The 16,539-nt window shown below is 33.5% G+C and overlaps 2 protein-coding genes across 5 annotated transcripts in view; one reads left to right on the top strand and one right to left on the bottom strand.

Moving 5' to 3' along the window:
• LOC133648340 (molybdenum cofactor cytidylyltransferase-like) overlaps nucleotides 1-3,630 on the bottom strand; it is a 13,277-nt gene extending 9,647 nt beyond the window's left edge. For all 3 annotated transcript variants that reach the window (XR_009825845.1, XM_062044336.1, XM_062044335.1), the window contains exon 1: nucleotides 3,471-3,630. Coding sequence is in view for 2 of the 3 variants with exons in the window: in XM_062044336.1 (XP_061900320.1) it covers nucleotides 3,471-3,529 (59 nt within the window). In the remaining variant the exon portion in view is untranslated. The remainder of the gene's footprint in view (nucleotides 1-3,470) is intronic.
• Nucleotides 1-16,539, top strand: part of ahnak (AHNAK nucleoprotein) — a 69,868-nt gene that overhangs the window by 26,362 nt on the left and 26,967 nt on the right. The window lies entirely within an intron of this gene.

A 16,539-nucleotide genomic window follows, 5' to 3' on the forward strand; every position in this document is an offset into this window, starting at 1 on the left:
CTCAAGAAGAGGTGCTTTAAGACTATCGTCCATCCGCAGTCGGCAGTGTTTTAGCTACTTCTAAATCCCTAATCCTGGCCTCCGTGGTGACAAATAAAGTAAGTTTCTTACAAGTACATTATCACTGGAGGACGAGGAATAGCAAAACATGCTTCACTACACACCGTAGGAGGATACAATAGCTCACCGCTAACAAAAGCTAGCACTCCTGAATGTAGACAAATGCCATGAGTGGATCTACACCTGACATCCACTGTAATAATACCAAGTACAAGAGCGTATCTAGTTGATACTACTACGATATCGTCAAACTTTTTTTTTTTCTTTTTTTAAAATTCATATCATCTTCATAAACTCAGGAAATATGTCCTTGGACACATGAGGACTTTGAATATGACCAATGTATGATCCTGTAACTACTTGGTATCGGGATCGATACCTAAATTTGTGGTATCATCCAAAACTAATGTAAAGTATCAAACAAGAGAAGAATAAGTGATTATTACATTTTAACAGAAGTGTAGGTAGAACATGTTAAAAGAGAAAGTAAGCAGATATTAATAGTAAATGAATAAGTAGATTAATAATTAATTTTCTACCACTTGTCCTTCATAATTTTGACAAAATAATATAATAATAATTGACACAATATGTTACTAATTAGGAGTCTTTGTTTGTTTACTTACTACTAAAAGACAAGTTGTCTAGTATGTTCACTATTTTATTTAAGGACTAAATTGCAATAATAAACATATGTTTATTGTACCCTAAGATTTTTTGTTAAAACAAAGCCAATAATGCCATTTTTTGTGGTCCCCTCTATTAAAAGAAGTATCGAAATACATTTTGGTACCGGTACCAAAATATTGGTATCAGGACAACCCTAGTGTCGTAGCTAATCAAGCAATTAGTGTCACATCTAATCCAACCCCCTTGAGATATATTTATTTTCTTCACTTAGATTTCACGATAAGAAACTGTCAGCTCAGTCGACATAATTTTACTGTAAAAAAACAGTGGTACCGATCGACCGTTTACAGTAACACACTGTAGAAACGACAACCGTAGACTTTACGGTAAAACATTCAGCTCAGTCACCAGATTGTCACTGTCAAAATAAAGGTGGGTACCATTTTCCCATTTTTAGTATTGCACTGTAAAAACGACGATTGTAGATTTGAAAAAACAAACAACCTGAATTTTATCGTAAAAATGACAGTGGTACCGAGTTTCAATTTACAGTAATGTACTGTAAAAACAACAACTGGGGATTTTACGGTAAAAAGCAGAGCTTTACCATAAAAATAACAGTCGTATTTTCATTTTTTTTATTTACAGCAGCGCACTGTAGAAACAACAACCGTAGAACTTACGGGGAAAAAAACTGGCAATTCAGCCGACATAATTGTTTGGGTAAAAATAACAACGGTGCACAGTTTCAATTTACAGAATTGTAGTGTAAAACAACTGTAGATTTTATGATAAACTGGGAGCTGAGACCAGATATTTTACCATAAAAATAACAGTTGCATTGTTTTTTAAAAAACAGCAATGCACTGTAAAAACAACGATCATAGAACTTACGGTGAAACAAAACAAACAAAAAAATGGCAACTCAGTTACCACATTTTAATCGTAAAAATGACAGTGGTACCGAGTTTCAACTTACAGTGATGTACTGTAAAAACAACAACCGTAGAACTTACAGTAAAAAAACTGGCAACTCAATCTCCAGAATTTTATCGTAAAAATTACAGTGGTACCGAGTTTCAATTTACAGCAATGCACTGTAAAAACAACAACTGCGGATTTTACGGTAAAAAAACTGAGAGATTAGTGACCAGAATTTGACCATAGAAATAACAACTGCACTGTTTTTTTAATTTACAGCAATGGACTGTAGAAAAAACAACCATAGAATTTACGGTAAAAAAAACCTGGCAATTCAGCCGACAGACTTTTATCGTAAAAATAACAATGGTACACAGTTTCAATTTACAGTAATGTACTGTAAAACAACTGTAGATTTTATGATAAAATGGGAGCTTTCACCAGAATTTTACCATAGAAATAACAGTTGTATTGTTTTTGTTTTTATTTTCAGTAATACACTGTAAAAACGACAACCGTAGATTTTACGGTAAAACTTTTTTATCGTAAAAATGACAGTGGTACCGAGTTTCAATTTACAGTAATGTACTGTAAAAAGAACAAATGTGGATTTTACGGTAAAAAAACGAGAGCTCAGTGACCGTAATTTTGCCGTAAAAATACCAGTTGTACTGTTTTTAAAATGTACAATAATGCACTGTAAAAACAAGAACTTGTAGTAAAAAAACTGGCAAGTCAATCTCCAGAATTTGATCGTAAACATAACAATGGTACACAGTTTCAATTTACAGTAACGTACTGTAAAAACAACAATTGTGTATTTTACGGTACAAAACTGAGAGCTCATTGACCAGAATTTTACCATAAAATAACAGTTATAGTTTTTTTTTTAATTTACAGCAATGGACTGTAAAAACAACGATCATAGAACTTCCGGTGGAAAAAAAAACAAAACAAAAAATGACAACTCAGTAACCACATTTTAATCGTAAAAATGACAGTGGTACTGAGTTTCAATTTACAGTAATGCACTGTAAAAACAACAACCACAGGACTTACAGTAAAAAAATGGCAACTCAATCTCCAGAGATTTATCGTAAAAATTACAGTGGTACCGATTTTCAATTTACAGTAACGTACTGTAGAATTTACGGTAAAAAAAACTGTCAATTCAGACTAAATAATTAACTCGTAATTTTTTTTTCAATTTACAGTAATGTACTGTAAAACAATTGTACATTTTATGATAAACTGGGAGCTCTGTATTTACAATAAAAATAGCAGTGATACTGTTTTTCAATTTACAGTAACACACTGTAAAAGCAACAACAACTGCATATTTTATGGTAAAAAACTGGGATCTGAGTGACCAAAATTTTTTACGCAAAAATAACTAGTACCGATTTACAGTAATTCAGAGTAAAAACCAGTGTAAATTTTATAGCGTTTTGCCGTAAAATCTTCATAAATTATTGTTACTGCAACAACTAAAACATTTTTGGGGGCTTGAGCAAACTCAAAAACGTTGAAACTAGTACTCGTGTTTATCGTGACGGAACGCACAGAAATCAACAAAGAGCACATACAGTGAGACGCACAGGTCGTCGGTCGTATCGGTTTTTAGCTCTCGTTTTTGGGAGCGCGTGGACCGATTTTCGTATCGTTCCAATGTGTGTTTAATTTGCCCGTAAATAAGGAAAAGAGCTATGGGCCGCAAACAGTTTGGACACCCCTGTGACGGATGATGCTCAGAATGCAAGACAAAAAACAATGAAAACAATGAAAATAATGATAATGAAATATGTCGGGAGAGAATGTAATGAAAAGTTCCCAAAGGGAGGGAGATTCTGATACTTTACCGCCCGAGCTCGTTGTTGTTGTCTTCCACTCCCTGGGCTGTGAACTCATAGGCTGACATTCCTCCAGCAATTCCTCGACTATCTTCTTCTTTTTTTTTTTTTTTTACCGTTTCCTCCCCTGACCTTTTCCTCGCTAAAGGTCGTTGCCTCCCACCTCTGTCGCTGCTGGCGCGGCCCTTCCTCCCCGCCCCCTACCCTTCCAGCGCTCTCTCTGAAATATGGCGGAGGTGTCACGCCCAAATATTTCTCGCTTCATCGGCGAGGGTGAAGGGGGGGGAGAATGTGAAATATGACAAGTGCAAACAAAACAAGGAAGATTACAATTTGTGCTGTCAAGAGACTGAAAAGAAAGAAGTACTATCTGTAATTAATGAATCTATTATAGTTAATCTACGCTGAAAAAAAGCTTTTAACTCAAGATATTTATAATTCATTATAAGTCATTATTATAAAGATAGCTGAATGAAACGTAATTCGTATTTGACAGATTTGAATTGATACAGTCTGTTAGATTATTATTATTTTTAAATCTATGTATATATACATATTATATATATATATATATATATACATACATATATTGACAAATATATACATACATATATAAATACATACATATATAGATATACATACATACATAAATACATAGATATACATACATATATACATACATACACACATACATACAGTACATATATACATATATATACTGTATATATATATATATATATATATATATGTAAATACATATATTGACAAATATATACATACATGTATATACATACATATATAAATACATACATATATCCATATAAATACATATATACATACATACATGCATATATACATACATACAGTATATACAGTACATACATATATACATACATGTATATACATACATTTACATACATACAGATATACATATATACATACATATACATAGATATACATATTTATATATATATATATATATATATATATATATATATATATATATATATATATATATATATATATATATATATATATATATATATATATATATATATATATGTATATATATATATGTAAATACATATATATATATATATATGTATATATATATATGTAAATACATATATATATATATATATATATATATATATATATATATATATATATATATATATATATATATATATATATATATATATATATATATATATATATATATGTAAATACATACAGTATATCTACAAATATATACATACATGTATATACATACATATATAAATACATACATATATTGATATATATACATATATACATACATATATGCATATATACATACATACAGTATATACATACATATTTACATACATGTATATACATACATTTATATACATACAGATATACATATATACATACATATACATAGATATATACATACATAGATATACATACATATATATATATATATATATATATATATATATATATATATATATATATATATATATATATATATATATATATATATATATATATATATATATATATATATATATATATATATATATATATATATATATATATATATATGTATATATATATATATATATATATATATATATATATATATATATATATATAAACATATATACATACATATGCATGTATGTATATCTATGCATGTATATATATATGTATGTATATCTATGTATGTATGTATGTATATCTGTATGCATATACGTATATATGTACTGTATGTATGTATATATGCATGTATGTATGTATATATGTATCTATATCTATATATGTATGTATATATTTGTCAATATATGTGTGTATATATGTAATTATATATGTATGTATATATGTACTGTATGTATGTATACTTGTATGTCTATCCATCTATCTATCTATCTATCTATCTATCTATCTATCTATCTATCTATCTATCTATCTATCTATCTATCTATCTATCTATCTATCTATCTATCTATCTATCTATCTATCTATATCCATTTTCTACCGCTTGTCCCTTTTATATATCTATATATATATATATATATATATACATATATTTATATGTATATGCATGTGTGTTATATTTATAACACACTTTTCATTTCTGGACTCTCAAGGTGCTAAGTGCAAATTGCCTCCAATCCAGTTAACAACAACAGCTTGTGTCAGTGAACGAGTAGGAGGCACGCAGAAGTAAAACATTAGCATTATGTGGAACGTTTGCAGGCTATGTTTGCTGCCCGTGTAATCAGTGCCCATAAAGGCGTGGTTGACGTGCGGACTCCTGGAGACCCAAAATCTTCCAAAAATGGTCACAAAGGGATTATTGGAGCTGTTGGAATGAGCCCAATAGGATCTGTATTGAGCGAGGCGGCGTCCAAAAGTGTTGCAATGTCTTGTTTTTATCCGCAGCTAACTGATTTGTCCACATTATATTTCAAGCCTCAGCCGAGCCAACATGACAGAATGAGAGAAATAATTTTTTTGGGAGGTTTCACATGCCGGCGTCATTTTTTTTTAGCCAGCATTAGGCTCTTGGTATTGACACGTTGAGAGCCTACGTCTATTTTGGACAGCTGAATCAATATTATCTCAAAGTATTTAATGTATTTTCCAGTATCCACCAGTCTAAAAAGGGGCTGGTGTTTATTAACGCCAGGCATGTTTGCCGCACGCGTGCAAACGCTGGTATGCGACCCCCTCGGGAAATATGTTTAATGAGAACCGTGTCAACGTTTCCGTTCTTTGAATTTCTTCATCGGCATTAGCGGACGGCCACTTGTCTTGTTATTTTCGTTATCTTTGCCTTCGTCTTGAACTTTGCTTCGTTGTCTTATAGAACAGGCTGACTATGGAACTTACTAGTACTAAAGATGTCAAATATAAGTACTATTTGTAGTTGTTAGAGTACGTATATATATTTTTTGCTAGTATCTCTTATATTAGCATGCTAACGTTTTATGCTAGCTTATTTTTTTTGCTACTTTCTATGTCTACACCAACAAATACTGCATTTTGGTATTACTTCTTACCCAGTCATGTGCTAGCTTCTCGACGTTAGCGTGCTAGTATGCTAATATTAGTTATATTAGTAACATTAGTTACCAGTAGGCAGAGGTGGGTAGAGTAGCCAGAAATTGTACTCAAGTAAGAGTACTGTTACTTTAGAGATTTATTACTCAAGTAAAAGTAAGGAGTAGTCACCCAAATATTTACTTGAGTAAAAGTAAAAAGTATGTTGTGAAAAAACTACTCAAGTACTGAGTAACTGATGAGTAACCTGTTCGTTTAATGATGACGGCAACAAATAATGCACAAAAACATAAAAATAGCAACGAGCAAATTCAGAGCCAAGAATATCTCTTAAGCAACTAAAACAATAATATATATTAAAAAATAATACATTAACATAAAAAAATTTAAGGCAAATTGAGCCACAATAACTTAACAGCACCATAGGCTCAGTAAGCAGAGATTACAAAGGAAAATAACAAGTTAGCCTTTACGCAAACCATAAACTGATAGGTGTGGGCTGCACGGTGCATCTGGGAACACACTGTGCACTTCTGATTGGTGTTTCTATGCATGCGTGCGTGTGTGTGTGTGTGTGTGTGTGTGTGTGTGTGTGTGTGTGTGTGTGTGTGTGTGTGTGTGTGTGTGTGTGTGTGTGTGTGTGTGTGTGTGTGTGTGTGTGTGTGTGTGTGTGTGTGTGTGTGTGTGTGTGTGTGTGTGTGTGTGTGTGTGTGCAGTGCGTTAATAAATGTCCCCACACGATGTACTTTTGACAGTGATTCATAGCAGGGAAGCTAACATCAGCCTACGGGGACAGCCAAAATATCTACTAATGTTACTTACCGCGATGTGCTTCCTCAAATTTGACGTTGAGTTCATGTAAGCTTAAGCTTGTTGCCGCTGAAACTTTATGTGCAGTTAATCACGTGACCGCCTGGCTCTGTTTGATTGGTGAAACGGAGTCAAACGTCACCAGTGACTGTATTTGATTGGTGAAACGCAGGCATGCGAGATATCCTACTTTGAAGGTCTGTCTGACAAACCAAAACAAACAAAGCGTGCATTAACAGATCGATAAAAATCAGTAGCGAGTAGCGAGCTGAATGTAGATAAATGGAGTGGAGTAAAAGTAGTGTTTCTTCTCTATAAATATACTCAAGTAAAAGTAAAAGTATGTTGCATTAAAACTACTCTTAGAAGTACAATTCATCCCAAAAGTTACTCAAGATGTAACAGAGTAAATGTAGCGTGTTACTACCCACCTCTGCCAGTAGGGAAATTACTTTCAACATTATTTATTATGGGCCTGCTGCAATGCAAGCGCCCATTAACATGCTGCTAAGCAGCAGTGAATAAACGGGCCTCTAACTCAACCATTTTTCCATTTATCGGAAATCTGAGAACGCCGGAACGTTCCTCAAAGCCTTGAGGCGCTCACGGTTTTTACGAAAAGTCGATATCTCTAAGCGTTTGCCCACAATCTGACATTTTTCGGAATTAAGTTTTTCAACAAATCCCACATAAACTGCTGTGTCATTGTGTAATGGTGGCAGGTTCATCTAATTACATGAAGTCACGTGACAGCCCCTCCCCTCAGGTGTTTGTACAGGGCCGTAACTAACAGTTCAATGGGCACACAACATAGACAGACAACAGGGCCCCCCCCAGTACAAAAATCATGTTTTTTTTCTATCTGCGTTGGTGTCGAACAAGTATGCTAGCACGTTAACTGCTTGCATACTTGTCAGAACGTTAGCATTCTAGCGTTTTTTGTTTTTTAGCATCTCTTATATTAGCATGCTAACATTTCATGCTAGCTTTTTTTTTGCTACTTTCTATGTCTACACCAACTAATACTGCCTTTTGGTATTTCTTCTTACCCGGTCATTACATTAGCATGCTAGTATGCTAATATTAGCGAGACAACTTTTCAAGCTAATATTACAGTTTTTTCTCTAATTCTGCAGCCATACACCTTACAGTCATATAATTTGGTACGTGACACTTGTTGATTGTTAGCATGCTAACAGTAAAGTGCTAGCTTTTTGAGCTAATTTTGCAACCGTTTACCCTATAGTCATATAACTTGGTATGTGACACTTGTTAACTGCTAGCATGCCAGCATACTAACATTAACATGCTAACTTTTTAGCTAACTTTACATTTTTTTTCTTCTAATTAGACAGCCATAAACCTTACATTCATATAACTTGGTATGTGCCACTTGTTAACTGTTAGCATGCTATAGTTACTATGCTAGCACGCTAACATTAAAGTGCTAACTTTTTGCGTGCACGTATTTTACACTTTTTTCTCAAATTCCGCAGCCATACACCTTATAGTCATATAACTTTGTATGTGAAACATGCTAACTGTTAGAATATTAACATTAAGTAAGTTAAAGTTAAAAAGTTAAAGTACCAATGATTGTCACACACACACTAGGTGTGGTGAAATTTGTCCTCTGCATTTGACCCATCCCCTTGATCACCCCCTGGGAGGTGAGGGGAGCAGTGGGCAGCAGCGTAGCCGCGCCGGGGAATCATTTTTTGGTGATTTAACCCCCAATTCCAACCCTTGATGCTGAGTGCCAAGCAGGGAGGTAATGGGTCCCATTTTTATAGTCTTTGGTATGACCCGGCCGGGGTTTGAACTCACAACCTACCGATCTCAGGGCGGACACTCTAACCACTAGGCCACTGAGTAGATCAGTTGTTGTCCTTACCTCTTCTTCTGCAGACATTACTAGTTGTATTACTAGTTTACCTCTTCTTCTGCAGACATTACTGGTTTTATTACTAGTTTACCTCTTCTTTTGCAGACATTGCTGGTTTTATTACTAGTTTACCTCTTATTATGCAGACATTACTGGTTTTATTACTAGTTTACCTCTTCTTCTGCAAACATTACTGGTTGTATTACTAGTTTACCTTTTCTTCTGCAGACATTACTAGTTGTATTACTAGTTTACCTCTTCTTCTGCAGACATTACTGGTTGTATTACTAGTTTACCACTTCTTCTGCAGACATTACTGGTTTTATTAGTCTTTACCTCTTCTTCTGCAGACATTACTAGTTGTATTGCTAGTTTACCTCTTCTTCTGCAGACATTACTGGTTTTATTACTAGTTTACCTCTTATTATGCAGACATTACTGGTTGTATTACTAGTTTACCTCTTCTTCTGCAGACATTACTGGTTGTATTACTAGTTTACCACTTCTTCTGCAGACATTACTGGTTTTATTACTAGTTTACCTTTTCTTCTGCAGACATTACTAGTTGTATTACTAGTTTACCTCTTCTTCTGCAGACATTACTGGTTGTATTACTAGTTTACCTCTTCTTCTGCAGACATTACTGGTTGTATTACTAGTTTACCACTTCTTCTGCAGACATTACTGGTTTTATTAGTCTTTACCTCTTCTTCGGCAGACATTACTAGTTTTATTACTAGTTTACCTCTTCTTCTGCAGACATTACTGGTTTTATTACTAGTTTACCTCTTCTTTTGCAGACATTGCTGGTTTTATTACTAGTTTACCTCTTATTATGCAGACATTACTGGTTTTATTACTAGTTTACCTCTTCTTCTGCAAACATTACTGGTTGTATTACTAGTTTACCTTTTCTTCTGCAGACATTACTAGTTGTATTACTAGTTTACCTCTTCTTCTGCAGACATTACTGGTTGTATTACTAGTTTACCACTTCTTCTGCAGACATTACTGGTTTTATTAGTCTTTACCTCTTCTTCTGCAGACATTACTAGTTGTATTGCTAGTTTACCTCTTATTCTGCAGACATTACTGGTTTTATTACTAGTTTACCTCTTATTATGCAGACATTACTGGTTGTATTACTAGTTTACCTCTTCTTCTGCAGACATTACTGGTTGTATTACTAGTTTACCACTTCTTCTGCAGACATTACTGGTTTTATTACTAGTTTACCTTTTCTTCTGCAGACATTACTAGTTGTATTACTAGTTTACCTCTTCTTCTGCAGACATTACTGGTTGTATTACTAGTTTACCACTTCTTCTGCAGACATTACTGGTTTTATTAGTCTTTACCTCTTCTTCGGCAGACATTACTAGTTTTATTACTAGTTTACCTCTTCTTCTGCAGACATTACTGGTTTTATTACTAGTTTACCTCTTCTTTTGCAGACATTGCTGGTTTTATTACTAGTTTACCTCTTATTATGCAGACATTACTGGTTTTATTACTAGTTTACCTCTTCTTCTGCAAACATTACTAGTTGTATTACTAGTTTACCTTTTCTTCTGCAGACATTACTAGTTGTATTACTAGTTTACCTCTTCTTCTGCAGACATTACTGGTTGTATTACTAGTTTACCTCTTCTTCTGCAGACATTACTGGTTGTATTACTAGTTTACCACTTCTTCTGCAGACATTACTAGTTTTATTAGTCTTTACCTCTTCTTCTGCAGACATTACTAGTTGTATTGCTAGTTTACCTCTTCTTCTGCAGACATTACTGGTTGTATTACTAGTTTACCACTTCTTCTGCAGACATTACTAGTTTTATTAGTCTTTACCTCTTCTTCTGCAGACATTACTAGTTGTATTACTAGTTTACCTCTTCTTCTGCAGATATTACTAGTTTTATTACTACTTTACCTCTTCTTCTGCAGACATTATCCAATCCAATCCAATCCACTTTATTTATATAGCACATTTACACAACAAGAATGTTTCCAAAGTGCTGCACAGCCATGTTAAAAACAATATTAAAAACGATATTAAAAACAATATTAAAAACAATATTATGCTACACCAATGACTGAATAAAAACAAAGAATAAATGAATAGAAAACCAATACAGAGACAATATAAAAAATAAATATGATTAAAAACGATTTTAAAGGGTAAAACCAATTAAAACAGTAAAATAGACATCAAAATGTATAACCCTAACCCTAACCACACAGGACAACAGAGGACAGAAGACCACACAACTCACGTAGTGTTAAAAGCCAAAGAATAAAAGTGGGTCTTAAGACGAGACTTAAAACACTCCACTGTGGGAGCAGTTTGAACATGGAGGGGCAGAGTGTTCCAGAGTTTAGGGCCGACCACAGAGAAGGCCCTGTATCCCCTGGTTTTAAGTCTCGTCCTGGGCACCACGAGCTGGAGCTGGCTCTCGGACCTCAGAGCGCGCGCAGGAGTGTAAATTTGGATGAGGTCCGAGATATACTGAGGTGCCAGTCCATGTAAAGCTTTAAAAACAAACAGCAAGGATTTAAAATCAATTCTAAAATGAACAGGGAGCCAGTGCAAACTCCGAAGAATTGGGGTTGTATGCTCGCGTTTCCTGGCCCAGGTTAAAAGTCGTGCTGCCGCGTTCTGGACTAACTGCAACCTGGAGAGAGCTTTTTGGCTAATGCCAGCATAAAGTGCATTGCAGTAGTCCAGGCGACTTGAAATAAAAGCATGCACGACTTGTTCAAAAAGGTTAAAAGATAAAAATGGTTTTACCTTTGCATTACTACTTTTATTACTAGTTTACCTATTTTTCTGCAGACATTACTAGTTTTATTAGTCTTTACCTCTTCTTCTGCAGACATTACTAGTTTTATTCCTTGTTTACCTCTTCTTCTGCAGACATTACTACTTTTATTTCTAGTTTACTTCTTCTTCTGCAGACACTACTGGTTTTATTACTAGTTTACCTCTTTTTCTGCAGAAATTACTAGTTCTATTACTAGTTTCCCGCTTCCGCCATCCTAATCACTGCCGTTGTGTCCTTGGGCAAGACACTTTACCCACCTGCTCCCAGTGCCACCCACACTGCTTTAAATGTAACTTAGATATTGGGTTTCACTATGTATAGCGCTTTGAGTCACTAGAGAAAAGTGCTATATAAATATAATTCAATTCACTTCACTTCACTAACGTTATATATATATATATATATATATATATATATATATATATATATATATATATATATATATATATATATATATATATATATATATATATATATATATATATATATATATATATATATATATATATATATATATAAATATATATATAAATAAATATATATATATAAATAAATAAATAAAAATATATATATATATATATTTATATATATATATATTTATTTATATATATACCTGTATACATATATATATATATATATATATATATATATATATATATATATATATATATATATATATATATATATATATATATATATATATATATATATATATATATATATATATATATATATATATATATATATTTATATATATACCTGTATACATATATATATATATAATACTTTCCAAGTAAAATGTCAGTCAATCAACATTTTTTATGCCCAAATGTGGATATCAACAAAGACATGCAGAAGTTAGCTGCTGTATTACAAAACCAATTAAAACAAAAACTAAGTAAAACTACTCACCTATGTTGAAATGAAAAGGGACACAATTAAAGATAACATGTCAAATCTTAACAGATTCCAACATTTCTGCCATTCTAATTCATTCCCTTCGCCTCGACCGTCACTACGCTTTAGCTCAGCGGCAGCTAGCGAGCAAGCTAGAGTTATCCACCAAGCTTCTGGTCTTCAGACTCCAAACGTGACTTTTTGATAAAAAAACAACAACAAAAACAACTACGAAGCAATGAGGTTAGTTCAACAGCTGGGTTTTGTCAACCGGGAAAGCAACAAGTGGCCATCTTGTCCATGAGCATGTGTGCTAACTTAGCAGCGACAGTGCTAGCTTACTTTTCTTTGTTATGTCATACCATAACTCTGAACTCGTGTTGTCATTTGAATAAGTATGAATTGTCATCAAAACACTACTTTTATGTCTAAGTTATTTATGTTTATGTATTTATGTTATTCACATGTGAATAATGCTGTATAATAGACTGTATTTATATTATTCACATGTGAATAATGCTGTATAATAGACTGTATTTATATTATTCACATGTAAATAATTCTCTATAAAAGACTATATGTATATTATTCACATGTGAATAATGCTGTATAATAGACTGTATTTATATTATTCACATGTAAAAATACCTAAGTGTTTATTGTCTATTGTGATCGAACTGTGGTGCTGAATTTCCCCCAGGGATCAATAGAGTATTTTCTATTCTATTCTATTCTATTAATTAACATCCGTGCATAGTGATGAAATGGTAGATTTTTATTCTGTTTTCGTTCATATTTAGAAACATAAATACAGGAAAACGCCTGCAAATGGTTGCTTATTTTAGTCTTTTGATTTTGCTATTTTGAAGGGAAAAAAAAAGAATTATAGAAAAATGAGCTTACCATTTATTCGTATTGTTCCAAAACATGCATCTAATTAAATTCACGTTCTAGTTAAATAGTATAAAAATCGTTTCACAGGGAAAAAAACAAACAGAAATTTAGCATAACAAATTTATTTTCATTCTATTAGATCAGGCAGGAAATATTTCCAATTAGTTAAAAAATAGATATTATTCTCTTATTTTCATCACAAATTATTGAAAAAAATATTTTTCCTTCATACTCAAATTGCGCTACCCGGTTTGCTGACTGTTGTAAACAAATTTCCGCGAAGTAGAATTATTATTATTGGATCAAATATTTTTTTAGGTAGAGAATAAAAAAAGTGTTCACGTCGAATGCTTGCCAATGTACAGATGTGTTATTGACGAGGCAGGAGGTGACGATGTGGTGCATTAAAAAGTTGTTCGGCCCGAAGCTGGTCAATTTGATAGCGGCGGTGGAGATAGCGCCAAGATTAAGCGGCCATGTTGTCACCCTTAACTCGGAAACAGAAGTCTCTGCTTGGTGACGATCTTTATTTACAGCTACAACATAATAATAGAAAACAAGACTGCACTGTAGTACAGTACAAATAACACATCAATAAGACTTGTTTTAACACTCAATGTAGGCCAAATATATTTAGAATACACTTTGAAGAGTACATTTGAAATGACTGTAATACTTATTTAGCCAAGTGTTGATCATACGCACAGTTTAATCTTTTTGAGGCTGCAAACAGTGAGGCTGTGGTGTGTGTGTGGCTGTTCAATAAGTGTTTTGGTAATTTGCTAGTTTATTCAACAGCATGTTCATGGTCAGGGACTGTTGAAATATTTTTACGGATATTTCGAGAGAAAAAGAATGTGCACAATCGTATTATCAGACTTTCCGCCGTCTGTTGGTGATTGTCTCCTTTGTTCTATAAGGAATTGGGAATTTTAAATTATTGGCTACTGCCCCACACTGTAAAATGATAAACAAGCAAAATATGCTCATCCCTTGCCTATGCAAAGTATCTTTTATAGTACAATATTGTTTAGATGCAAACTCCAAAACCAGTGAAGTTGGCACCTTGTGTAAATAAAAACAGAATACAATGATTTGCAAATCCTTTTAAACTTGTATTCAATTGAATAGACTGCAAAGACAAGATATTTAATGTTCCAACTGAGAAACTTACGGTTTTTTTTGCAAATAATCATTAACTTAGAATTTAATGGCAGCAACACATTGCAAAAAAGTTGTCATTTTAACCACTGTGTTACATGGCCTTTCCTTTTAACAACACTCAGTAAACGACACATTTTTTAAGCTTTCCAGGTGGAATTATTTCCCATTCTTGCTTGATGTACAGCTTAAGTTGTTCAACAGTCCGGGGGTCTCCGTTGTGGTATTTTAGGCTTCATAATGCGCCACACATTTTCAATGGGAGACAGGTCTGGACTACAGGCAGGCCAGTCTGGTACCCGCACTCTTTTACTATGAAGCCACGCTGTTGTAACACGTGGCTTGGCATTGTCTTGCTGAAATAAGCAGGGGCGTCCATGATAACGTTGCTTGGATGGCAACATATGTTGCTCCAAAACCTGTAATGTACCTTTCAGCATTAATGGTGCCTTCACGGATGTGTAAGTTACCCATGGCACCCACCTGTTCCCAATTAGCCTGTTCACCAAATAAGTGTTTGATGAGCATTCCTCAACTTTCTCAGTCTTTTTGGCCACTTGTGCCAGCTTTTTTGAAACATGTTGCAGGCATCAAATTCCAAATGAGCTAATATTTGCAAAAACAACAACAAAGTTTTCCGGTGGGAACATTGAATATATTGTCTTTGCAGTCTATTCAATTGGATATACACTACCGTTCAAAAGTTTGGGGTAACCCAAACTATTTTGTGGAATAGCCTTAATTTCTAAGAACAAGAATAGACTGTCGAGTTTTAATGAAAGTTCTCTTTTTCTGGCCATTTTGAGCGTTTAATTGACCCCACAAATGTGATGCTCCAGAAACTCAATCTGCTCAAAGGAAGGTCAGTTTTGTAGCTTCTGTAACGAGCTAAACTGTTTTCAGATGTGTGAACATGATTGCACAAGGGTTTTCTAATCATCAATTAGCCTTCTGAGCCAATGAGCAAACACATTGTACCATTAGAACACTGGAGTGATAGTTGCTGGAAATGGGCCTCTATACACCTATGTAGATATTGCACCAAAAACCAGACATTTGCAGCTAGAATAGTCATTTACCACATTAGCAATGTATAGAGTGTATTTCTTTAAAGTTAAGACTAGTTCAAAGTTATCTTCATTGAAAAGTACAGTGCTTTTCCTTCAAAAATAAGGACATTTCAATGTGACCCCAAACTTTTGAACGGTAGTGTAGGTTGAAAAGGATTTGCAAATCATGGTATTCTGTTTTTATTTACCATTTACACAACGTGCCAACTTCACTGGTTTTGGGGTTTTGTATAAGAACAACGTGGCTCAGGGAACAATGGTTAAGGAAAGTTGAATAAAATAATATGTTAGCATGCTTAAAAAGCTGTTTTTGCAATGGACCTACAGTCGTGGTCAAAAGTTTACATGCACTTGTAAAGAACATCATGTCATGAGTTTCCAATAATTTCTACAACTCTTATTTTTTTTGTGATAGAGTGATTGGAGCACATACTTGTTGGCCACAAAAAACGTTTGTGAAGTTTGGTTCTTTTATGAATTTGTGGATG

The sequence above is a fragment of the Entelurus aequoreus genome, linkage group LG04, assembly GCF_033978785.1.
Source record: "Entelurus aequoreus isolate RoL-2023_Sb linkage group LG04, RoL_Eaeq_v1.1, whole genome shotgun sequence".
Lineage (NCBI taxonomy): Eukaryota > Metazoa > Chordata > Actinopteri > Syngnathiformes > Syngnathidae > Entelurus > Entelurus aequoreus.